At 31.7% G+C, this 27,642-nt stretch overlaps 3 protein-coding genes across 5 annotated transcripts in view; 1 reads left to right on the top strand and 2 right to left on the bottom strand.

The window, feature by feature from the left end:
- LOC132734006 (uncharacterized) overlaps positions 1 to 6,599 on the bottom strand; it is a 68,509-nt gene extending 61,910 nt beyond the window's left edge. Inside the window, exon 1 of the mRNA XM_060720706.1 lies at positions 5,808 to 6,599. Within this exon, the coding sequence (XP_060576689.1) occupies positions 5,808 to 5,906 (99 nt within the window). The 5' untranslated portion in view covers positions 5,907 to 6,599. The remainder of the gene's footprint in view (positions 1 to 5,807) is intronic.
- An 8,464-nt stretch (positions 6,600 to 15,063) lies between these two features.
- Positions 15,064 to 18,184, top strand: LOC132734005 (cilia- and flagella-associated protein HOATZ-like). Its single transcript, XM_060720705.1, has 4 exons — positions 15,064 to 15,295; positions 16,003 to 16,041; positions 16,769 to 16,902; positions 17,921 to 18,184. The coding sequence occupies exons 1-4, from the start codon at positions 15,115 to 15,117 to the stop codon at positions 18,086 to 18,088; spliced, it is 522 nt and encodes a 173-aa protein (XP_060576688.1). The 5' UTR covers positions 15,064 to 15,114; the 3' UTR covers positions 18,089 to 18,184.
- Positions 18,185 to 23,733: 5,549 nt separating this feature from the next.
- LOC132734007 (polyubiquitin-C) lies at positions 23,734 to 27,135 on the bottom strand. 3 transcript variants are annotated; one of them, XM_060720707.1, is made up of 4 exons: positions 26,977 to 27,135; positions 24,825 to 26,424; positions 24,385 to 24,612; positions 23,734 to 24,158 (listed from the first exon to the last, which is right to left on the bottom strand). In XM_060720707.1, exons 2-4 carry the CDS (start codon positions 26,416 to 26,418, stop codon positions 23,923 to 23,925), a joined length of 2,058 nt encoding a protein of 685 aa, XP_060576690.1. In that variant the 5' UTR covers positions 26,419 to 26,424; positions 26,977 to 27,135; the 3' UTR covers positions 23,734 to 23,922. The 3 variants fall into 3 exon arrangements, with proteins under 3 accessions (XP_060576690.1, XP_060576691.1, XP_060576692.1); XM_060720708.1 differs by having other exon boundaries at positions 24,825 to 26,192; positions 26,973 to 27,101; XM_060720709.1 differs by lacking the exon at positions 24,385 to 24,612.
- Positions 27,136 to 27,642: the final 507 nt, after the last annotated feature.

The following is a 27,642-nucleotide window of genomic DNA, read 5'->3' as shown; positions in this document are numbered from 1 at the left end:
CTTCCCTTCATATGTACATTAACGCCGGATAATTAAGGGGGGTCACTGCGTAAAGATTGTCAAATGACAGGCGCATTAATTTTCGTAAAGAAAAGATAGTTACCGATTGGCCGAAGATTTCTAATATTGTGTTATTCTTATAGATATACATGCTTATATTCAGCTCCTTGATTATTTTATTTCAGTGTTAAACAAAGGTTTACCGTGAACAAAATATATCGAAATTATTATGGGTTACAAACTCTTATTAAGAATAAAATGGTATTCTTCAGGCTGTTATCTTATTACTCCCCGTGGTCGAGAGATTTACACGCTCGCTTTAGAAGCAAGAGGTCCAGAGTTCAAATCCAAGTTTAGGCAACTGATGTTTTTTTTAGGTTTTTGTTTTTCTTTTTAATTGTTTAAGCAAATAAACATTGAATCTAATATCAGTGTTGCAATTAGTCTTATAGCCCAATTTACTAAAGTTATAACACTGGAAACAGAATTTGGTTGACACTTTAAAACAAATTGGTTTATAATCTCACAACCTTCACCTTTCTGACATTCTGAGACCCAAACAAATTCAGCACCTTCTGTACTTTGATTCTTTTTTTCTTTTCCTTTTGAGAATATTTCCAGCCAACCAATATATTTAGCTGAATTAGAGGTTACAATATTTTTTATTAGTTTTGCATTTTTTAAATGATAATTTTAATACAGTCACAGTAAATCTGACTCAACTGTTTGTTTTTTACTATTTTGCGTTGACCCATTTTCTAATTACATTAATATATTCATATTATATAACATTAATTAGAATACCAATTGATATAATAAAAGTTCTAAGATTAGAAGTAGTGCTACTGAGTCCTCTGACAATTGTCAGTTACCCAGAAAGTGTGCTCAGTAATATTACTAAATATTATTTAATAATCATATTTCTGCAAGTTTGAAGTGGAACTTTGAGCATTATTTCAAAGAAGGAAATAGCCCTCATCTGATTAAAATCAGCTCCAGCAGGCAAGGTGGTTTTGACCCCCGGGTGTTGCTTTAAGTTTGTAACACCCAAGGTCAATCTGATTAAAATCAGCTCCTTAACAACACTATGCGTTAAGATCTGAAGTCCACCACCAATCGGTTGTCACCTTCTCATGACCTTTCAAACAGCCAATCATAGGCAAGCTTTCTCAATTTTGAAAGCGATGCAGATTCTTATTCTAACTATTTCGAGAACAAACATGACATTGTCCATATTGCCTGCAGGTAAACTGACAAAACAATCTTCCCCATTAATAAGTTTTTCCTTTATTTCCAGTTTATTTGTTTCAAATTACTTCCAGAATTGTGTAACAAAATTGTCTATATAAGCTTAATCAAAAGTAAACAAATTCTGTATGAACTAAATGATCCAGCTTATAAAACTCAAAGCTGCATGCCCCAAGATGAGCCAAAATATTTCAAGAAAATCTTAACTTGAGAGAATTTACGAAGATTTTAATAAAAGTAAAAACAATCAAGATTCAAGTAATAATTTACATGTTATGTGCAATTAATGACTGATTTTGAAGTATTAATCACTGTTTTTCTATGGCATGTGTAACAAAGTACATCTTTTTGGTAATCCTCATGGATTGTAAGTGCCCTAGCATTAATGTATATATTACTTTCTCTGTTCACTTCACAATATTCTACTTTATAATACATTTTCAAAACTTTCATGAAAATAATAAAAGTAAGCTTGAATATTGAGCCATGATGCTTTAATGTAATTTTGTTTGTTATTTGTAATTATGTAGATGTCATAATCATAAGATCATCTAAAACTTAAATGCTAAAATGAGCCGCGTCACGACAAAACCAACATAGTGCGTTTGCGACAAACATGGATCCAGACCAGCCTGCACATCTGCGCAGTTTGATCAGGATCCATGCTGTTCGCTTACCAACTCTATTACAAGTAGAGAAACTGATAGCAAATAGCAAGGATCCTGATCAGACTGCACGGATGTGCAGCCTGGTCTTGATACATACTGGTCGCAAACACATTATGTTCACAGGTTTTGTCGTGACGTGGCTCAAATTGTATCAAGTCAAGGTAAACAATTATAACCCAATTAAAGTCTGATCTATACTTATATCATGGCCCTGTGTTTACTTATTAAAGATTTAAAGTTCAGGATTAGGATCAAATTTAAAAACTCCATTTAAAATTCTCCATTGTCTATCCTCATTGAATAAATATTTAATATTAACTTGAAGGAACTGTACTTAAAATAGCATGTTTTTTTCAATTTTAAAATATATTTATTGTTATTTTTGTAAGATATGGGCATTTTACAGTTGATCCAAATACTGATTATGATCTTAAAGTTGATCCTCATTTTGATCAGATTATTTTTGTATTAATGTTTTGTTATTTATCGATATCATCACTAAATCTAAGGCTTGTTTCTGTGCAAATCAGCAATTCTTTACATTTTATTCATGTACCATAACAATCAATGAAAATAAACAATCAATTTAAACAATGAAAATAAAATCTGTTTCATTTTATTCCATAGATCAGCTGGGACACTTAAAACAGAAATATATGCAAAGGATAAATAAGAAATATACTCGGAAATGACTTGAAAATCATATTTATATAGAGGATATTTGTTTAGTTCGGTGTAAGATCGGAATATATTTCACCGAGTGAGCACCAAAAGGTATATTTCATGAGTGGCGCAGCCACGAGTGAAATATGAACTTTTGGTGTTCACAAGGTGAAATATATTTCGATCTTACACTAAACTAAACAAATTTTCTTTTTATTATATGCAAAGAAACATTTTAAAAATACATTAAACCTAATACTCAATGAAAAGCGCGCCAAATAATAATACAGCTTGACGTCATTTACGACGTCACGTCATTAAGTTGGTACCCAGTACTGTGCAAGCTGGTATTTCACTTAAACAACGAAAGGGGCTTAAATTCAAAAGAGTGAAATTATCAAAGTGGTAATTTCACTGTTTCAAACAGTGAAATTACCAGTTTTATATCACTGATATATTTCTATAAACCACCGGAAAGCATGTAATAAATGCTACTACTATTCAAATGAGTGTAAAAATTTTGGGTCATTTTTCACAAATATTTTGTATAACATAACACTGATTAAATAGTAAACAACATCAAAAATTGGAAGTCACTTAGTCACATACCTTTGTTACTATATAAAAATGCTTGTTTACATTCCAACAGCTCTGCTATTATCAATAGTATTATATCTCTATAAAATTCAATCATTGACCTTTTATAATGAAAACAATAATAATTAAAGTTTTAGATATCATAAAAGCATTTTAGAATCTTTATAAAATCTAAAAAAAATTGTTTTTTAATGAAAAATTAAGTGAGAAAAGTCAATGAAATATCATTAGGTGAATTAAATCATGCAAACAAAATACATATATTATGTAAGAAACAAAAACAAAAAGTTACAGTTAGTCAAAATTAAATGAGTATGTTTCCAAAATTAAACTTTTTTTATTAAATGTTTCACTTAAACCCTCTCTTATGCATTGATATTATAGAAAAATTGTATAACTGGAATGTTTAATATTTGGTATATATCTTAAGAAATATAATTGTTTGATACTTAAGTATTAAGAAATGTCCATAATTAAAGTAACTGATTGGTGATTTTTGGTTTGGACTGTTTTTACCAAGAAATAGTAAATATTTTTCACTTTAAACCCCTACCTTGCTTAATTTATACAAGTTACAACTTATCCTAATGGATTTGACTTGTTTAAATCATTAAAGCATCTTATAGTGTTCAAATTATTAAGATAATTTAGTGCATGTAAAAATAATTTCACCACTAATGTTTCCTAACAAAATTAATGGGATTTCAATTTTTCTAACTAAAATATTTTATATTAAAATGTAGCATTATAATTCACTCATACTTTTTCAAAACAATCCATTATTTCGTGAGGTACATTACATTATACTTAGACTATATATTTCATGTACATTAGTTACATTTTGCTTTCACTTTATATTTCATGTACATTACATTTTACTTTCACTTTATATTTCATGTACATTACATTTACTTAGACCTTATATTTCATGAACATTACATTTTACTTTCACTTTACATTTCATGTACATTACATTTACTCAGACCTTATATTTCATGTACATTACATTTTACTTAGAGTACATATTTCATGTACATTACATTTTACTTAGAGTATGTATTTCATGTACATTACATTTTACTTAGAGTATGTATTTCATGAACATTACATTTTACTTAGAGTATGTATTTCATGTACATTACATTTTACTAAGAATATGTATTTTATGTACACTGCATTTTAACTAAAATTACATGTACAATAAGTGCTTAAAGCAGCATGCCTCGAGATTCATGCTTATGCTGAAAATATCATGCTTATGTTGAAAATATACTCAAAAGTAAAATATTGTGAAGTGAACAAAGAAAGTAATCTCCAAATTGCACTATGCTCTTAAAATCCAAGCAAATTAAGTACCAAAAAGAGGTCAAAATATACAAAAATATACCTTACCATATCAGTCACACATAGAAGGATGGTGGTTAGTTGTTAATTGAACATAATATGAACATTATTACTTGAATCTTGAATCTTCTGACCTTTCTTAAAATCTTAGTAAATTTTTCTCAAGTTTGATTTTCTTCAAATATTTTTGCTCAGCTAGCCAGTATTTCATGTACAAATGATTGCATTATGCTTAGAGATTATTCTATATACATAAAATAAACTTTTTCATGTACAGACTATTTCATGTATATCATATTTTACATAAACTACATTATACATTATAATTATAATGTTTGTACCTTAACACTTTCATGTACATTACATTTTACACAAACTGCTTAAGAATAAGCATGATGGTTTTTCATCTATTTCTGTCCATAAACTGTATTGTATTCTATTAAAACCTTATATTTTTAATATCACTTTTACTGCATATTAAGACAGCCTGTAGAATATATATATAATCATATATAGAAAAAAAATCCATAACATCATTAACATGTTTTGTTATTTATTTACATTAAATAGTTCATACAAAATACACATCAGTCAAGAATTATTACTTATCACATGTTGTTTCAAAACATAAAATATTTCATAAATATGCAATGTATTAAATATTTAACCATTTAAAACATTTCATTCCCTGAACTAAATATAGTCATTTCAAAATAATCATTTCACCAAAAGTAAGCAATTTTAGCACTATGTTTTAACACTTTTTTTTTCAAAATCACCCATATTAAAAAAGTTTATAACATTTATATTTTACACAAAATTAAATCTATATTTTATATATGTTATGTTCATTTTATATTATAAAAAACCCTACTATATATAATCATAAATTGAGAATGATGTACTGTTAAATAATTATATTGATCTAAATTTTATACATAACTGCTATACAATGTTATATTTAATAGCGCAACGTTATATTTAATATTCAATTATTCTGTTCTTGCATATGCAATAATAAAAATGAATAATTGTAGCCGTTTCAGTCATGCAATCATAAAAAGTATTGCGCACGTAGCATATAAACAACTACCAAGATAACGCGCAGACTTCAAACTCCCAAATTCTTCTTTTTAAAATAAGTCTCAATTGCCAAACTGTCACGTTTACTATAACTACGGTATTTCAAAAATTTGTTATTTGTTATTGCCGAAACCATTTTTGACCCTACACATATATATACAATGTCATAGATAAGTAAACATAGGTGTTTATATTTATACATACCCGGTTCGAGCAAGTCCGACATGACGTCAAATTTATGTTGTAAGCATGCACTAAAACTAAACTGAACGTCACAAAATATAAAATTGTGAATACTTCCATCTTATCTTGGTACTGGCAGTAATATTGCTTGTGTCGTCTGCTTTCATGCTGTATATAGCTTTTAATATCGATCCCGAGCGACAAAACCAAAGATTATCCGTATATAGGCACCTGCGCCAGTTCTGCGGCACTCCCTGTAACGCTTCATGCCACACTTTTATTGTCCAAGAAGATGCGCACGTTTCTATTCATTAGAACTCCAAGACACACGTTTTCAATAAAGATACACATGTATACGTATTCATCTAACTTCTTTCACGCTTCATGTGAATCTACTTAGATAGATATCTACCCTATTATATATAAACATGAATTGAAAAAGATGTACATATATTGATCCAAATTTTATACATGTATCCGATTCGATTTGGCCTCGGTTATATATATCTAAAACGACCTTCTTTTATGACTATCATACAATGTTTCATTTTGTTTCTTTTTGACCCAATGTCAACATGTATTATGTTACAATAATAACCGCCATTCAGTGTTTATCTTCTTAACTCTACACATTTCGCATATCTTTTAACTAGGTCAACAGTTTTAGGTTTGACCGCCTTTCTATCTGGGTTCACGGGTTTGCCATAAATCACAAGCCCCATTTGCTCTTCAAGTATACAAATTTCTGAAAAATTCAAGGTATGTTATATCGATGCAGACGGTTCAAATTTAAACATCAGTGTCCCCACAGTTATTGTAGAATATACTTACGCCAATAACAACCAATGCCTGCCACACCAAAAAAAAAACAAACAAAAAAAAAACACACAAGCCCAATCCCGTCTTTGCAAGGCTTCTCTCTCCGTCTTTGTTGAAATTCACATAGCATACGGAACAGACTTAACGACTCTTATTTTTGTCCATTTTATTCATATACAACATTCCTCAACAAATTCATAATGCTTTCATTGACTTCAAGAATATCATATAATAACAGGCACATCTAACGGAATACAAGAGTTAAGAGAGAAAAAGAACTAAAGGAAAAACAGGCGTGGTTTAAAACATACCAAATACATAATTAAAACATGACATGACAAACGAGTATATTACCTATCAATCCAAACAGTTCATTAAACAGCATCACACATTTTGTACGATATACAAAATGATACAATTTCAATATAGCACAAATGCTGTATTAAGCATAACAAGTATCACAAAAAGTATATGTTTTACAATTTCATGCTATTACCATTATTTTGGCAAAAGTATTGATTTGAACAGAATTTAAGACATCACATCTAGATCTGTACCTTATACAGAATGATACAATTGTAATAAAGCATCACATAATCTGTACGTAATACAAGTTAATAAAAGTACAATCTGGCAAAATTACGCACACTGTTATAAGTTGGCCAAAGTACTGCTTTTATCAGAAAAAGCATCACAGTAAATGAACCATATACAAAATAATACAGATATAATTTGGCAAAAAAGTACTGCTTTTAGCAGAAAAAATCATCACAAAACTTGAAGGCTATACAAAATCGAAAAAAAGTAATCTGGTTTAAAGTACAGAAATGGCATCACAAAATCTGTACTATATACAAGTTGATAAAATTACAATATTTTAGCAGAAAATACTACCATATACAAAATAATACAGTATAATTTGGTAAACCAGTAGCAGAAGAAACAACATCACAAAACTTATACATTAAAAGCAATCTGACAAAAGTAAGTTAGCAGGAAAGACATGACAAAATTTGTACTTTATATACATGTACAAAGCGATACTATTACAATTTGGCCAAAGTATAGCATCTTTGGCTGGAATTTACATGAACAAATTAATATTTATATCTATTATACCTATTTCTTTTAAAGGGAATTTATGTATCTTTCTTGATGATATGGTATTTTTACTGCTTTTTTATTGGACTTTAAGTCACAAAATCAAATTATATTTTCAACGTCAATAGAAATTCAAATTTCGTCCTAATTCCCGAGATTCTTTCAGCTCCAATTTGCACGTTTTTTTTTTGTGTGAGAGCAGATGGATGGATAAGAATTTTGTCATAATATCAGATGTTAATATATTTTCATTTCTAACAGTTTTTTTCATAAGGCACAAGTTTTCGTATTTGTTATAAAATATAAAATTGTTTCATATCAGAATTGCGACATTGCGACTTATAAATGTTACAATATATTTAACATACCCATATACATGTATAATATTACTTAAATAATTCAGCGCTGCAGTTATTTCTATTCATAGTATTTCTTTTTTACCACAGCTGACATTTTACTTTTTTCATTTATCACATACAATATATTGCTTTTTTTTATTTGCAGAAAATGTGGATAGTTGTTTGGCCCGGTGGTTTGTTTAATTTTGAATAAAAGCTGTGAAGACTTGGAAATCGAAAAAAGTCAATTCTCCGCTCAAAACATTCTGCTTAAATTTTCAAGAATATGTATTACATGTATATGATAGAAAGAGTATCGACCAGGTGGCATTCCTCATAGGCAAAACTAACCGAGAAAAAGTAACCAATGTAAAAGCATCTGAATATGACTTTTCTATCGTTATCTCTTTCTTAAGTAACCCCTAAAAAATTAGCTAATCAACGACACTGTGAGTGCAGGTAACTATAGTTAACGCGCTGTGCATAATTTAACTCTAAATATAAGTTAACTAGTTCAAATACTTTGTGTGTCCTCCCATGGCTATATAACAACCTGTAAACACCTGTCTCATAGAGTTTCTCATGAAAGCTTGGGGAATATTTCTCCATCACTACATAAGGGCTTGCTCGAGTTCCAGCAACTCCTTCCTCCCACGCCACCAGATCTTAACATCACACTTGTGGGCTGAATTGAACAGGCGTGTGAGAAAGCGACCAGAAGCCCCTCGCATTTTGCTAGAACTCGAGCAAGCACTTTTTTCAGGAATGGAGAACTATGAGACAAAGGTGTTTACAATGTTATAGACAATTGGGAGGACACACAAAGTATTTGAACTGGTTATGGGATTCAGAGACTGTTCATTTTGCTACAAATATTTACAGCCATTCTGTGATTTTTCATTTTGCAGTAGCCTATTTGTTTTGTTATTTTCTCGATTTTCCTTTCGATGAATTATAGATATAAATCTAAGTAGTAAGTATGATATGTTGAATTTTGTAAGGTCCAAATTTGAACAAAATTCGTCAACAAATAACGTATTTATACAGAAAAATGTAAGTGTCGGGTTATAAGTGCCTCTGAGTGTATGTTATTGTCATTTGTATATTGTCATGTTGCATTTGTAATAACGAGAAACTGTACATGTAGAAGTTATTTTAAAAGGGCATCACGAAAGAGTTCTGTGGTCGTCTAAAGCAAACTTTATAAGTACAAACAAAAGCAGTAGTTGCAATTAATTGAGAAGTGAAAATATATTGGTTTAATCAACACCTACTAGCAATACTAGTTTACGATTTACACTTATATGTAATGCGTAAGAGAAGTTAAATCAATTGTTTAATAAGTTTATTTTCAAATAAACCTTAAATATATTAAACAGTTTATGAAATCTACTTCAAACGTTGATTTAATAAATAAACAAACCGGGTCCAATTATAGTGTTGCAATCATACTAAAATAAAGAAAACAATGATATAGTTCACAGCTACAAACAGTGAGCAGTTCCATTTATAATCAATACATTCAACAATTTTGTTCTTGACTTCAAAATTTCCCTACATCAGAAGCTACGGGAAATATGTGTCATGTGTAACACATATTAATCATAGATTTGCACTATAGGAGTTACAGTCTCCGATACTCTACTGATCGTTTACTTACAGGAAGGCAAATAGAAATATTACAGAAGTTATTTTTTTTTTAATTTTCACGAAAAAAAAATAATGTAGCATTTATTCACTTTGACAACGAATATCATTTTATTAGTTTACCCTTTACAGATATTCACGGCAATTTAAAGAATATATTAGCTGACTTCTACCATAACATTGTTATTAGCTGTGTATATAGACCTATAATTTAGGCAATATATAAAGGATGTAATACGTAAGTAAACTGTATTGTATTTTCGATGAAAGAAAATATTTTATATTGACTGTCAATAGAAAAATATTTGTTAAGTTTGAGAATATATTATGGTGATAAAAAATGCATTATTCAGGGAAAAAAGTGTTTGGATTCTTGATTGAGTATAAAACAAAGACGTCGTCATAGCAGAGTTAAATAGCTTTGTTCAGCCAAGTTTAAATACTTCTTTATAAAGATATCGTATGATTTTTGTTTTCAATTTGAAAAATTTACTTTACACATTTGTTCTAGATGTAATACTACAGCAGTAGTAGTGCATGAGTACTGTATCATGGAGTTGATTGCCTACCTAACATACAGCAACTTAAGACTCTGATATTTTTCTATATCATAGAACACTTCCTTCCGAAAATCTGAGTTTTTTTTTAAATTAATTATACAATGTATATGCAAATGTGATAAATTACAATTAATACAACGTATTATTAAATTTCTACTTTAGTGTGCGGTATATTAATGCTGATCTGCTACTTACAGATGTAATTTCATTGTAAAGAGTTGCTAAATTGTAACTTTTCGTTTTTGTTTCTACTCGTTGTCAGATTGTTTATTTCTATTCCTTGTCAATGTTCTATAATATAATTTATTGCAGCTTTTTTGAGACCTTGAGTTTGGTCATATAAATGAATTTGGAATACCTTATTCTATTCATTCTATAAACATTTTTGTGTTTTAAACCTAAATTAAATAAAATAAATCACAGTTGGAGCTGAATATGATAATTCTAAAAAACGCCTCTAAGTAACCATTAATGTATAAACTGTCCATAAAACCTGATCAAAACGGTACTTCAATAAATAAACCTGCACCAAATAAACTAGATAATTGAAATAGATTTTTAGAATAATGAATAGTTCACAGCTTCTAAAAGTAGATTATAGCTATTGATAATAAATAAGTGCGCTTGAATTCCTTACTGCACTGTTATAGTGTACATGTATTGAAGGTACAGCAGTTCACAATCAGGATAATCAGGCTCAATATAACCGAGCATTCAACATTTTCAATTTTGCCGTTCTGGACGACCTAAATTCTAAAATTCTACCACAGAATAATTGTCTGTCTTATCACGCTTAAAAGGGGATGTTTCAAACATAGCCACATCTATCATAGACTTTCATCGGGTTTCGAACCTTGGACATGTCTTTCATACAGTACGCGACTGAGTCTTAATTAACAAGTGACAACTGTTGTACAGTACATATGTGGAAAAGCCAGGGTTCTTATAAGTAGAATGAGTGTCGAAGAAGGTAGTCCAGATTTACTTCGAGAATCAAATTATACGACATATTATCCTTTTTTAGCTGTTTTTATTTATATGTTTTATTAAAAATGATTCATGGAAAAAATAACCAATCACTAATGAAACAAGATTGATTAACCAATCATATACGGCTTACAGACCATGAACCCCTCAATGTACCAAAAGCAGGTCACTTGCCCCTCCATTTGCGTTCTAATACCCCACGGGCTCCAGTCCATTGAAGGGAATAAATACAAAGAGAAAACATTTCTTCATTGATTCTTTACTTATCGTGATCACCTGTATATTGAATCATATGTTACCGCTCAAAGCGGTGTTAGGGGCATCAGAGATGTTGTTAGTTCATAGATCTCCCATGAACAAATTCAACCATACAATAAAAATCAACAAAAAGAGTATGTAAAAGTAATTCAACTTATGTAAAAGTTCAATTCTGCATAAAAGCTTGGACAAAAACTTGGCTTCAAAGATTAGGTCATACGTAAATGAAAAGAACACGTTCAGATAAAGGTCAAAGAGTATATACTACTTATACTGCGATTTCAGTTTAGCTCTAAATCTGGTAGTTGTAGGTCAGTTTGACAATCGATTACATTATTTTATGTAGGTCACATTACTTTGATACTCCGACTTAGTAGTACTTCAGTATTCCCAGTGGCGCCAAAACTAAAATACCATTGATAAAATTAATACCATTGATACCACTGATTAACAAACAGTATACTCGGAATATATTTAATAATAATATTTGTTTCATTGGCAATTTAATAAACTTTGGTACCAAAGGTGAACCATAATTGGTATCAATGGCACCCCAGATGACTGATCTTGTCCTTAGTTTGGTCATGTTTTATTGTAATGTATTGTAGTGCAAATAACATGCACTTTTGTACATTTTGCAAATGTACAACATCACTTCAGCCTGACATGATATTAGACTAAGTTTCATACAACAATGAACCTCAGTTCAGAACCGCCGTTTTGAACGACGTCATTAGTATATTTAAGATGTCATGGCATTAGTATGGGTGTGTTCACAGTAAGATCATTGGGTTCACTTACCATAAATTGTCATACCAATAGTACAAATGTTTACGGACACAAGATTAATTTCCAAACAGAGAAGTGCTATACATTGGCAAGTCTTATAATACTTATGACGTCATTCAAAATGGGGATCCTTATCTGATTGAAATTAAATTGATTAAATTAGACTGAAATAATATTGCACGCTTACAAAATGTAAAAAGGGCAGATTTGAAAATAAACAAATTTATTTTTTGGATAAAAGTTATCGAAAAAATATATATAAACTGGACTAAACTAAAGATCAAGGTCAGTCCGCTTAGGTGCTATTGGCAACACAGGTTCACCTTTGGTAAAAATGTATATTATATTGCCAATGACACAAACAGTATGATAAAAGCTGTTCAGAGTAATTAAATAGCCTACCAGTGATATCAAATGGTAATTAATGATACCAAATGTATTTTAGTATCGGTACCACTTGGTATACTCTAAACGCACCAGTGGATTTACTCGGACGAACCCATTATATGTACGAAGTAATCGGAACTCAGTGTGATGTTCAAAATGCCCATACTTTTTTATGGTGTCAGTAAGTCAATATTTCATTTTTGTGACGTGAACTCTAATAAGTGCTGCTGCTGCTACTGCTGCTGCAGATGATGTTATCATGATGATGTTAATCAGAGGACTTCTATTCAAGAAACACTGAAGCTTGAAATATCCGAAACAAAATAATGTTTAAAGTTTAAAAATAATAGCATGTCTGATGACATGCTGTAAATTTCAACGTCCGAAATTACGATACGGACGTTTAAACCCATGACACACATAAACATGTAACTTTGATTGAATTATTCCTTGAGATTAAAGAAATGGTTAACAATATATATCTAAGAAAATGCAAATATCCTTGCGTTTTACTTTGAACTGCTATTTATAGTCTACCTTACTGGTCATGCATTTTATAGGTAATTCAAATTATTCACTTGTAAACGACTTAATTAGCATTTCGACACCTAATAAATTCTTAAAAAGTAAGTATTGTTTAAAGATAAGAAAGTTATTTTAAGCATGTATATAGGAAAGGACACGACAGTGTTTTCAAACAGAAAGGACAGGTCTGGATAGGAAAACGCCTTATAATATCATCTGATTTCCTATATATTTATATAAGTACAATGAAAGCCACACATATAAGTATATATAAGCCTGTCTCAACATTTTTCAGCACTTGCACGTGTAGCTTATATTTCCTTGCTACATACAAATGTATGGTAAAGTAGCAAACAATAATCACAATATTTATGTTATTTGAAGGTACTTAAAAGAAGCCCTACGTATTTTGATTTCGACCTTCGTTTAATTCTCACTCAATTAATTGATATTAATGCCGCCTCCGTGGTCGAGGGGTTAGAGTCGATGACTTCTAATCCAGTTACCTCTCTGGCGTGGGTTCGATCCCCGGGAGATGCTTTGGTAGTTTAGCGCGGAGGAAGGTAGTCTAGTACTGGTGTAACTCTCCAGGAACGATGGTTAGGAAACTACCCGCCTATATGACTGAAATACTGTTGGAAAAAGGCGTAAAATGAAACAAACAAACAAACAAACAAACAAACAACAATTATCGAGAAACCTGCACTTTTCCAGATGTCTGAAAGACATTACTTGGCTGTGTGTACATGTATACTTGTACAAATTCACCAGTACTAATAGAAACTGTTATGTTTCTCGATTTGAAACATATGAGGCATGCAATACCAAATAAAATATGACAAACAAGATCAACAAAGACATTTTACTGTTTCTAGAACATAGCCGCATTCTATTATTTCAATCCGTTTAATAAACTTTTTGGCTTGCAGCCACGGCTGCAAGCCATTTCATTTGGAAAACCTGTTCCGGTTAGGTGGTTTTCTGCTTACATTTATAAGTGCATGATTGAACGGGAAACCAGCTGAAATCGTGCCAATCGCAACTTTTCGGCCTTTTCCGTCACTCTTCGGACTAATGATAATAGCCGATGTACTTCCGATTGCAATCGTGACAATTAGGGTTATTCCGTCATACTGCGGAATCAGACGAAGTAATATTACGGAAATCTAAGCTATTTTAGTTACTTCGGTAATCCCAGTTTGCTTATATAAATAGGATTTCTATTTTTACTCGATTTATCGGTTTAAACCGTAATAAATTATAAACGAAATTGTTCCGTTTCAATTGTTTTTCAAGACGCAAAAGTTAGTTTCTTTTATTATTGTTTTTTTTGTCTGTATTAGTTTACAAATCACGCATGATCCAGTTGTATTTAGATCTACTGAACGCATTTTGGTGAGGTAATCTAAAAATAGCCCATGCATATCATTAACCTTGCCACGTGCTGATATACGTATTTGTGATCGTGTAACATATAGTTCATATGTAGTTGATACAAGCCTATTAATTGGTACCACGTAACGAAGTATTTTAGTACATTTACTTGTCTATAAAGCAAACGAATGATTTCTCTGCGAAAAAGGGGAAATGAAATGTGCACACTTGTTAGTTTTATACAACAGAGAATAGATTTCAAATCGTTTTGACAAAAAATATTCGTTTTTCAAAAAAAAAAAAAAATAAATAAATAAATAAACCCTTTATGATACACAAATACAGTAATTCAAAAAAATTGTGATAATAAATTGAAAAAAACAACAACAAAACAAACAATTTTAAAGGGTTGGGATATAGGCACAACACTGTGCAAGCCTTTCCTTTTAAAAGGAAACTTTATATATTATTATTATTTTTTCAATGTTTAAGCGATATGCGCAAAACATATGCGCACTGATTTGTTTACATCAGTAACCGAAAATGGCAGTAGTTGTCGATTTAACAAAAGGTGAAACAACAACATTCTATGGGTCGTCAGCTGAGGATGTCAGCTATGCAACAAATTTTTGGCAGTCGATTCAACTACATCCGCCAATGGAGTCCCGCCTTGTCTCAAGTGACATAAAACAACGATTGAAAATTGCCCCTCCTAGTTCACAAGGTGTTCATTTATAAATGCCTATAGATTTTCTGTTACAATCATTTTAGATGATGTTCAGTGTTTGTAATATATTATATGGTTATTGACTTGTTCAACTGAGGGAATATTGGCCTTCTGGTTTACTAGGCATGCTTGAAGGAACGATATATTCACACTTCCGCTCATGTAGTTCTATATATAACGTTACTAGACAATCAAGCATACCTATTTGACAGCCCATGATACATTCGTTCCAAAAAGTTGTTTATATTGCCTCTGAAAATGCAGTAGCCCAGCCGGGCTTGATATTTAATTGGAGCCGGAGAAGTAATTGGGTAATCTCTAATATCTGAAAAATTTGATCTTAAAACTACAAATCTAAACAGCTTTGAAGGGTGTAATTTACACCTTCTTATTCTATATTGTCTGCGTTTTGTGAAAACACTCTATATATATATATTGTCTGCGTTTTACTATATATCCTTACCTATATTGTCTGCATAAGCGTCTGCGTTTTAGCCTGTGCCTATCTCGGGCTATCACACTAGTACTAATGCTAATTTCAAACATTAATTTGTTGTCATATTCATTATAAGAAATTTATTTACCTTTCAATTATTGGCCAAAAGATCAAGGTGAAAATATAAAAATTTATATTCAATGCTGTAATCTTTTTCTCTTGTCCAATAATTCTATGAAATTAATGCTAATATTTTCTTGCATTTCAGCAAGGCATGTATCACAGTCAAGGCAAGAAGACTCATCAGGTATCATACTATTATATGTGACTGTCATAGATTTTCCTACACTAATCAAATCTTTGCCTTGCTCTATTCACTATTCTGGCACATGAAAGGGTCTTGATATAAATAATAAATAATCGCATATGGCTCATTTAACTCTTAACCCATAGTACATAGCAATACTTTTAAAACTATACTTACCATGTTTATATTTGTATTCTGTCATCTGTTAATTGATTATTTCAGAGGTTTTACTATGAAAAGCTAATATATTTATGCCAACTGTATGACTGCACTGATCTGCTTGCTGGCTTGCCTAGACTTTGTTCTTGTGACTTAGGTTTGTATCTAGGCTTAGGGAAAGACGTTTGCTATTAGGATTTATGTGTCACAGTTGAGAATTGACTATTTAGGCGAGAAAATGTGTAAGCGGTTAGAAAGCTTGTTCTGTGTAGCTCAAAAAAAGTGTTCCGAGGATCCTTAGGTCAGGCTTGACATTTTTCTCACCTTGTGACATAAGTAACCATAACTCCCTTTTAATAATTTTGTGAATGAAATGTTATAGATCTTTGTTTCAAACGGTCTTAAAACTTCAAAGTAAGTTTAAATGCACAACAATGATTTATGTAATAACTTGAATGTGGCTGTAAGCTGAATCTGGGACTTTGTCTGTCCCAGACTGAATACCATGCCATATTGTTGTAACAAAAACTTCATTTGAATAAAAAGTTAATTTTCTTTATTGTAACAGCTGTCTTACAGAGTTTTATATCAAGAGCAAGAACAATGGAACATTTGGAAGAGTTCTCTAAAATACAGAAGTTCGCTGAGGCCAAGGCTGAAGACAAATCATTAATGACAAAACACAGAGAGATTAGGAAAAAGGTATAGTACAGAATGATGTGGTTTGAAAAATTAACAACTCCATAACATTTGTTAGTTATTTGTTCTCTTTACAATACAGAAAGTAAGTTACCAACTGAAATTCATATTGGACAAGCCGGTTGTTTACGAGTCTTGCAGTTATTGTTCCATGTTGTACAGAACACTGTACAACTATAACCTTGTTATTCTATACAAATCAGATGAGACTTCCAAAAGTCCTGCTTTAAAGATATATTGTATACATTTACATGATATATTGAGAGCTTGGAATCATATTATGTGCATGTATATTTGTTGCAACCAAATAGCATATTATCTTTCAAATGATCATGATTTTGATAACAAGTTTTTTTAAACACAAGAAATTTTTCACATATAAAATAATGCATTTTAGAATATCATATATTTGATATGATAAATATTTATCCTTACATTTACATTTTGTACTTGACTTTTAGAAAATCTGTAAAGGAGAGCTTTATACCCTTCTCACTTGGTTGTCTGCAACTTTCACCATCCATGTCATCACTTGGTTAATTTTTTGTACAATACCATTTTTTCACAACCCTTTTGAAATAATTTGCTTTGAAACTAGGAAAATTTGTTTGTCACCATCGACTGGACTGGTAGGCCAGAGTGTGTAACTCTGTTGTTAAATTATATTAGACAATTTATTGATACGAAAGACAAGTGAAATACACACATATAGTATTAGTTATGACATGTCTAAAATAAGGCTTAATGGTTCTGAGTTTCAACGGTAATTAGTTTATATACCTGAGCTGCAAGGCAAAGTTTATATTGTTAACAACCATATATACACAGCCATATATGTCATGTCATACATCTTTATAATGACTTTTTTAATACAGTAGAATTGTTTTACTTGAAGTAAAGTGATAACTTCTTCATAAATTGATATCTGTTTGTGTATATGTTATATCAACATAACGATTATCCAATTAAAATTGATGTTACAAAAGTGCCATATTAGAATCATATATATTGTTTTTTACAGAAAGAAGAAATCTCAAGGCACAAAGGTGTGAAACCCATGGAGAAGCCTGTAGAGAGATTACCAAAGGAAGATTATATAGTAGATGAGGAAAATGACATTGATGTATTAAAACAACTGAACGAGTTTGAAGAAGAAAAAATAGGGAACAATGACTCGGATTCAGACTGAGCTTTCGTAGGATATTACTTATATTTCCAGCATTGTTTAATTGTATAATATAAGTAAACTTATCACATAAGCCCTAGTGAAGGAGGGTTATAAAGCCATTTAATATAAACGATATTACACTGATGTGACATCATTGGTGTTATACACAAACTGTAAACCGTTCTTATTTTGAATATGTGATAAATAAAATATTATAGTTGTGTAGATTCAATACTAAATTAATTGAACATGTTGAATAAAACAATATTATGCTTGCCAAAGGCTTGCATAATATGATTTTATTGAACTTGTTTTATAAATTCAGTATTAAACATACACTCATTGAATATCCTGTTTGTATAAGAGAATTTCAGAGATTTTATAAGAACATACTGACAAAAGTAAAATCCAGTAGATATTTAACTGGGTAATTGTTGTGTGCAAGACTTAAACACTAGGCTTGGGTAATTGTTGTGTGCAAGACTTAAACACTAGGCTTGAACAGCAGATATTTTCGAAGTGTTGATTCAATTTGACTTCTAATTTTTCAGATCTTTTTATGTAGCCATGAAGCATAGATTTTAATTTATTTAGGAGCCGATATAAATCAGATTTGTGTTGATTTAAACTGTACAATAAGTTAGGTAATATTATGATGCCAGTTAGAAATATTATTATTATTGCAAAATATTTGATATTCTTATTTTGACATAATGGCTTGTTATGAATGTTATGCCACAAAGTTGTGATTTAAAGATTTAAATGAATGTAACTTGTTTTATGCTGGCAATTAGCAAGACCAGTGAAGAATTTTCAACTTGCAAAAGTTAAAACAGCACATCTCCAGTTTCAAGCATATAATTATGAAAATTCAGAATTTATTTTTAAATAGTAAAGATATTATATTTTTTTAGTGTTTGAAATTATTTTTTATATACAGTCAATTTACTAGACAGATTAATAGACAGCTTGAATTACCAAGTAAATGTGTAACGATTCATTTGAAATACTGCATTTTTAGGGCAAAAATAGTTTCAAACATTAAATGCTGATGAAAACAGAAAATTTTGTCATATTTTGCATACTAAAACATGTAGTTTTTTCTTGATACATACTATAGTTAAACAATCCTGAAACTATAAATAATTTTTTTTGGTAACTGCTTTAATTATCTAGTGTTTGGCAAGTTTAAAGCAACCATGACTTAATTGAGTACATTGTCATGGGTTCAAATATTGGCCAAAAGACTTGTCTTTGACACAGTGTTGTCTTGAACAAACATTAATATATAAAATATATTATTTCAATATTAACTCTTTCATTGCTAAAATTGTATGATAGACTTGTACTACTTTAGATTTAAAATGTTTAGCACTAAGGACTGTCAATGGATAGATTACATCTTTGATATTTAAAATTTGATTCAATATTGATTCACATGATTTAGAAAATGGATACATTGTTGATGTTCAGCTCTTGATGTAAGAGTATAAATACAAAAATTTCCATCAATGACAGCTATATTTAGTCCTTTGTAAAAGAGAATTTCAATGAAAAAATCATATAATTCAGCAGTGAACAGTATAACAACTGGTCTGGTCAGACTACACAAGATAGGCAGCCGGACCTGGTTTTTTCAATGGTAGCACAGGCAAGTCAATTTTGCTTGTAGCATAATGCAACATGCACCATCCATTTTGTTTTATGATAACTGCAAGCTAATCTTTACATGACACAAAAAATAAAATGTATTCAAGTTACAAATGGCAGTGGAACCTGAAAATGATTTCAAAATGTTAGAATGGAATAATGTAACCCAAGGCTTCATTTGTGGAGTTTGGTAATGTTAAGAAATAAGAGATTTTTTTCTGAGCGCTTATTTCAGATTTGTCCAAATGACAAAGTTTCCTTTGAATTGTTACAATAATAACTTAGTTGTCTCATGAATTGTTCTTTTATAAGTTTGAACTGTGATAATTATATCATTTATTATTAATAAATGTTGATATTGTTTATTTTCTTTATTGATTCCTGTATGTTTACAGTAGCTAAAAGTAGCTCTGGTATGTAGACCTATTTAGGGGAGTCCTGTCTGAGTTGTAAAGATTTTAGTCATCAAACCACTTGCCTCTCGTCCCCTGTAGGTTTGAGTGGTGCAAATTCTTCTTCCCCCCCCCCCCCCCCCCCCAACAAAAAAAAAGACCTATTCATATGGCAAAGCTAGACCTGCCAATTTGTTCTGGTAAAAAAAATCCCTACCTGCAGCCTTTGTCATCAGGTTAAATGCCTTGAGTAAATAAATCATGTAGATCTGGCCAAAAAATATTAGAATGAAAAAAGACAATAAGTCAAAAACTATGCAAAAGAAAATGATGGTTCTTTAGCAACGCACTTCTCATCTTTAAATCCATCCATTCATAATTCCATTTTATTATACCTTATGTGAACTACAGTATATAGCCTAATGTGATGTCACATGGTGTTATTTAAATCTATCATCCTGGAAATGAATATCACCTGGTCAATTTAATTTTTGCAATATTCCCCAGGGGAGAGTAATCTATATAGACTAAGCAAAACATAATGTTCTTGTTCATTCCCCTGTTAAAGCTCTGAGACAATAATGCATAGCAGTGAAAAATTACATTATAATGTTGGTTTGGTATAATAAAAAATAACATGTCTCTCAGGGTAATAGTGCATATTAGGGTAGCCTCGGATGTTATTTCAGTTATCAGGTTGCTAATATGCACAATTATCATGAGAGACGCAACTTTAATATCATCCTTACATCTTTGAAGTGTGGCTGAAGAATACAATTATGTGAACTTTTTTCGATGATCAAGTGGGAGATTTTTTACTAAATAATTTACTAGATGTAATCATTTTATTTATTGTCATCATACTGTATCTGATGTTACATGACCAAATCAACTTGCTTTTCTAAACTCTGTAAATATATTGTATACAAGTAAAGTTCAGATGCCAAAATAACAGATAACTAACTTTTTTTTTACTTTAATTTAGTATCCAGTATATTCATGTTGATGTTGATTCATGATATCATAAATATAAAGGGGGGAAAAGGAATTATTTCTTATTTAACAGTATCCTTCCCAGTAAGCCAGTTTAGGATTTATGATACTGAACATTTGCAGCGTTGCTTTTCATTAAATAATTGCAACATTTTTATAGTATTATATACATGACTGATGTCAAATTATGAAGAAATCTCACTTTTTTTCTGTAAAAAATGTTTGCCTTGGGGCTCGGGTTATATTTCCAAACAACCATTTATATTGGGGCATATAACCTGCCAAAATTTTTTATAACCACATTAACACTATAACCATGTGTCTCTTATTTACATGTAGCGTGTCTATCATATACAGTTGTAGATAATGCAGTGCGTTCTGAAAGTTTGAATCTTAATCTTCTCTAAGCACTGATAGCCTTATTCTTGGATAACAAAACATTTTCAAATCTAATTTTATCTTGATGACTGATCAAGCATACATCATTTCACAGGAACTTTAAATTCTATCAAATAACCAATATTAATGATAATATCCAAATATACCCCCTATATACTAAGTTTTTATATAGTATATAGGGGGTATATTTTGCATATTATCGTTCATAGTGATAGAATTTCAAGTTCCTGTGATCATTTATAGCTAGACTGTTCAAACAGGCAAAGTTATTGTACCTATCAAGACGTCAGTCATATTTTGGTTTGGTTTGTGTGTGCAAGTTCAGTTAAAAGTTCTGAAGAGAATGGGTACTTGAGAGTATAATAGGTCACTGACCAAGGCCCACAACTCTTTCATGGATTTCGACATAATTATGGCCTTTTTTGAACTTGACCCTTGTTTTACTATCAAGCACCGAGAATAGTCAAGCACACTGTCCTTCTGACCGCTCTTGTTTATTGAAAGAAGTCTTAATACATGCGACGGAAATTTTAAATGCACTGGTGCTTCCAAATAACAATTGTCTAAAAAAATCTTTAAAAGTGCTGCTGTGAAGTCTGTCTATTACATAGAGGATATTTGTTTAGTTCAGTGTAAGATCGGAATATATTTCACCGAGTGAGCACCAAAAGGTATATTTCACGAGTGGCGCTGCCACGAGTGTAATATGAACTTTTGGTGTTCACAAGGTGAAATATATAGAGGATATTTGTTTAGTTCAGTATAAGATCAGAATATATTTCACCGAGTGAGCACCAAAAGGTATATTTCACGAGTGGCGCAGCCACGAGTGAAATATGAACTTTTGGTGTTCACAAGGTGAAATATATTTCAATCTTACACTAAACTAAACAAATTTTCTTTTTATTACATGCAAAGAAAACGTTTTAAAAAGACATTTAACCTAATACTGAATGAAAAGCGCGCCAAATAATAATACAACGTGACGTCATTTGTGACGTCACGTCATTAAGTTGGTACCCAGTACTGTGCACGCTGGTATTTCACTGAAACAACGTAAGGGGCTTAAATTCAAAACAGTGAAATTATCAAAGTGGTAATTTCACTGTTTCAAACAGTGAAATTACCAGTTTTATATCACTGATATATTTCTATAAACCACCGAAAAGCATGTAATAAATTTCAATCTTACACTAAACTTAACAAATTTTCTTTTTATTATATGCAAAGAAACGTTTTAAAAAGACATAAAACCTAATATTGAATTGAAAGCGCGCCAAATAATAATACAACTTGACGTCATTTACGACGTCACGTCATTAAGTTGGTACCCAGTTCTGTGCACGCTGGCATTTCACTGAAACAACGTAAGGGGCTTAAATTCAAAACAGTGAAATTATCAAAGTGGTAATTTCACTGTTTCAAACAGTGAAATTACCAGTTTTATATCACTGATATATTTCTATAAACCACCGAAAAGCATGTAATAAAGACTCATAATTTCTAATAGTTTACCTTTTTATTCAGTTTAATACTGAAAATGGTCATAAGGTAGGGTTTTAAGCTGCACTGTTCATATTGTCACATTCTAGCTTTACTGGTGGAAAAAGGCATTATTTCAGGAACAAACTTGCACCGAGTAGAGCCACGGACTTTCAATAAGCTAGCTGGATAGCTTCCACACATGAAAGAATCAAAGGTCCATATTGGGACTCTTAATACAAATAGCATAGGAAAAAGTGGTTTAAAGTCAACATCCTTAACCACTTGGCCACAGATGCCAAATTTCTGACATGGTAATGTATAGCAACTTTCAAGCTTTGAAGGCACCTTGAGCAAGTAGAACCATACTCGATCTTTCAGCTCACTAAAAGGTCTCTTCACAAGAGTGGGATTTGAACTACAGCAGTAAAGTACATAGTAAGCATGGGATAAATTTTCCAAACGGTCCAAACATTGTAAACATTCCCAGTGCTGAGAAAAAGACCCATTAAGCAATGTGGGCACCAAAAGTAGAACACATTTGCCAGCCATGTATCTTCATACATACAAGTACCCAGACCGCAGTGTTTCTATATCAAATTGTTGCTCCAGACTATATCAAGGCAAACTTAAGTCAAGTTTGGTACCTAGTTTACCAGACTAATACAAAATCACATTTTGTCTATCAAATGATAGTTAAACCCATTATGTCAAGTTTACAAAGGTGTGTAATATCAAAGATTACAACAATTTTTTCAATATTTACTTCATTTTATTGCACAGATTAAGATGTTTTTGTTCACGTAAGACTTTTCAGAAAACTAAAATTCCAAAATCATTTTTGTTACAGACTAAAAATGAAGAACAGAAATTTCATCTTTTCCTCTTATGACTAAAATGTTCAAAACTTTAAAATTAAATGTCATTTTTGTTACACTTTCACTGGCCACCTCTAAGACGAAGTACTAGATGAAGTGTGGATTCCTTCTGGATGTTGTAATCTGACAAAGTACGACCATCTTCCAACTGTTTGCCAGCAAAGATCAATCTCTGCTGATCTGGGGGGATACCTTCTTTGTCCTGAATCTTTGCCTTAACATTTTCAATTGAGTCTGAGGGCTCAACCTCTAGAGTGATGGTTTTGCCAGTGAGTGTCTTAACAAAGATCTGCATACCTGAAAAATGAAATTTAAAAATCTTAGAATTGTTGCTTTTCAAATGTAAAAAAAAGTCAAGTGGGTAATGATTATTCATTAATCTTTTTTATTAGTTATAGAAATCAGTGTTTTCTTAAATTATTTATGGCATTTAGAATTCATCTTAAATGGAATATAGAATTTAATAAAATCTTATTTGTCTGTTATATTTGAAAGTTGTGAAAATTAAATATTGAACAATTACCTCCTCTTAGACGAAGTACAAGATGAAGTGTGGATTCCTTCTGGATGTTGTAATCTGACAAAGTACGACCATCTTCCAACTGTTTGCCAGCAAAGATCAATCTCTGCTGATCTGGGGGGATACCTTCTTTATCCTGAATCTTTGCCTTCACATTTTCAATGGAATCTGAGGGCTCAACCTCAAGTGTAATGGTTTTGCCGGTGAGGGTCTTGACAAAGATCTGCATACCTGAAAAATGAAATTAAATAAATCTAAGAAATGTTGCTTTTCAAATGCAAAGAAAACAGTCAAAGTGGATAAAGTTTATTCAGTGGTTATCAGAAATTACATCTTATTTATTATTTACAGAAATCAGTTTTATCATAAATGGCATTTAGAACTTAATAAAATCTTATGTCAATAAATATGGAAGTTGTGAAAATTAAATATTGAACAATTACCTCCTCTAAGACGAAGTACAAGATGGAGTGTGGATTCCTTCTGGATATTGTAATCGGACAATGTTCGGCCATCTTCCAACTGTTTGCCAGCAAAGATCAATCTCTGCTGATCTGGGGGAATACCTTCTTTGTCCTGAATCTTTGCCTTCACATTTTCAATGGAATCTGAGGGCTCAACCTCGAGTGTAATGGTTTTACCTGTGAGGGTCTTGACAAAGATCTGCATACCTCCTCTAAGACGAAGTACAAGATGAAGTGTGGATTCCTTCTGGATGTTGTAATCTGACAAAGTACGACCATCTTCCAACTGTTTGCCAGCAAAGATCAATCTCTGCTGATCTGGGGGAATACCTTCTTTGTCCTGAATCTTTGCCTTCACATTTTCAATGGAATCTGAGGGCTCAACCTCGAGTGTAATGGTTTTACCTGTGAGGGTCTTGACAAAGATCTGCATACCTCCTCTAAGACGAAGTACAAGATGGAGTGTGGATTCCTTCTGGATGTTGTAATCTGACAAAGTACGACCATCTTCCAACTGTTTGCCAGCAAAGATCAATCTCTGCTGATCTGGGGGAATACCTTCTTTATCCTGAATCTTTGCTTTCACATTCTCGATAGAGTCTGAGGGCTCAACCTCGAGGGTGATGGTCTTGCCAGTGAGGGTCTTGACAAAGATCTGCATACCTCCTCTAAGACGTAGTACAAGATGAAGTGTGGATTCCTTCTGGATGTTGTAATCTGACAATGTTCGGCCATCTTCCAACTGTTTGCCAGCAAAGATCAATCTCTGCTGATCTGGGGGAATACCTTCTTTATCCTGAATTTTTGCCTTCACATTTTCAATTGAGTCTGAGGGCTCAACCTCGAGGGTGATGGTCTTGCCAGTGAGGGTCTTGACAAAGATCTGCATACCTCCTCTAAGACGAAGTACAAGATGGAGTGTGGATTCCTTCTGGATGTTGTAATCTGACAAAGTACGACCATCTTCCAACTGTTTGCCAGCAAAGATTAATCTCTGCTGATCTGGGGGAATACCTTCTTTATCCTGAATTTTTGCCTTCACATTTTCAATTGAGTCTGAGGGCTCAACCTCGAGGGTGATGGTCTTGCCAGTGAGGGTCTTGACAAAGATCTGCATACCTCCTCTAAGACGAAGTACAAGATGGAGTGTGGATTCCTTCTGGATGTTGTAATCTGACAAAGTACGACCATCTTCCAACTGTTTGCCAGCAAAGATCAATCTCTGCTGATCTGGGGGAATACCTTCTTTGTCCTGAATCTTAGCCTTCACATTTTCAATGGAATCTGAGGGCTCAACCTCGAGGGTAATGGTCTTTCCAGTGAGGGTTTTCACAAAGATTTGCATACCTCCTCTAAGACGAAGTACAAGATGAAGTGTGGATTCCTTCTGGATGTTGTAATCTGACAATGTTCGGCCATCTTCCAACTGTTTGCCAGCAAAGATCAATCTCTGCTGATCTGGGGGAATACCTTCTTTGTCCTGAATCTTAGCCTTCACATTTTCAATGGAATCTGAGGGCTCAACCTCGAGGGTGATGGTCTTTCCAGTGAGGGTTTTCACAAAGATCTGCATATTTATCTGGAAAAGAACAATGACTTAGCTGTTAGTATTAATCATAAAAAATAATCAACACACATACATGACATAAATTGAAAATAAATATATCTTTCAAAGAATTTATAAACTTTTAAAGTCTTTGTTACTAGATCTATTCATCATTATTTCTAGCTATTTATTCATCAAAAATAAAAAGACAGCCGTTTTTCTTGTTCAAAATCAGCTGATTTCCTGTGACCTCTAGTCTAGACAAAGATGAGCCGCCATCTTGGAAAATAAACAAATTCCTTTAATTTTAACAACTTGTAAATAACTGCTCAGTATCTTACTTATTTTTACAGATCTGTAACTCGTGAATTTAATTATACAAAACCTGTAAGATCTATTCATGAAAATATAAACAGATTCTGAAAGTATCCAGTTATCGTAACGGCAAACCCAAAATCGATTTCCGCCTTACAAAGGAAAGATCTCTTACAAACAAAATAAATTTATTTAGTTTCCTAAATAAAATTAATAATTAACATCTGAATCTACTTTGTTTAAAAGTGAGAAATAAAATATGCGACTTACCTTTGTTCTCCTTTGATATAACAATTATAATACGTGTTTCTTTCGTGTGTGTGTTTTGCGACTGTTCTTGCTGCACAACGGAAATTCGCCTATTTATATAAGTTAATCACGTGGTTATTTTCAGCGATTATCATTGGAAGAATCTCGAATTAGAATGACGTCATGTTTAAAATAGCACAGCTGACACATAGAGATCTATCTCCGCAGGCCACGTAAATTATTGATTGTGCAATGTCCTGATAAAATGATAAAAAAAATGACAAAGCAATATTTCACACCTCTAGATGTCTTTTTATAGCAAATTATAAAAGAATGAACCTCGGGGTTAAGTAAAACGATACTGGCTGTTTACAGTAAAGATTTCAAGAATAGATCTATATTAACGTAGATCTTAACAAGTTCGATCTTGATTGAATATGTATACATACAAGAGCGTAATCATATTCTTTGCTGGAACATGTATATCATATTATATTTCAGCAATCAGGAAGTATAGATTGAACTGACATTAGAGCTACACATGTTTATAACAAAGACAACTTTTTAAATACTTTTTGTTTATTTTTATCTGGGACCAAAAATATATTTTTTGTTCCAGTTCATCAGAGATCACAGTTACATAAACATAAACATACATGTAACAACTAAAAGTATTATTTCATAAGA

The sequence above is a fragment of the Ruditapes philippinarum genome, unplaced genomic scaffold, assembly GCF_026571515.1.
Source record: "Ruditapes philippinarum isolate M1 unplaced genomic scaffold, ASM2657151v2 ctg3372_1_1_1_1, whole genome shotgun sequence".
Classification (NCBI taxonomy): domain Eukaryota; kingdom Metazoa; phylum Mollusca; class Bivalvia; order Venerida; family Veneridae; genus Ruditapes; species Ruditapes philippinarum.
This window is presented reverse-complemented; position numbering and strand designations above follow the sequence as displayed.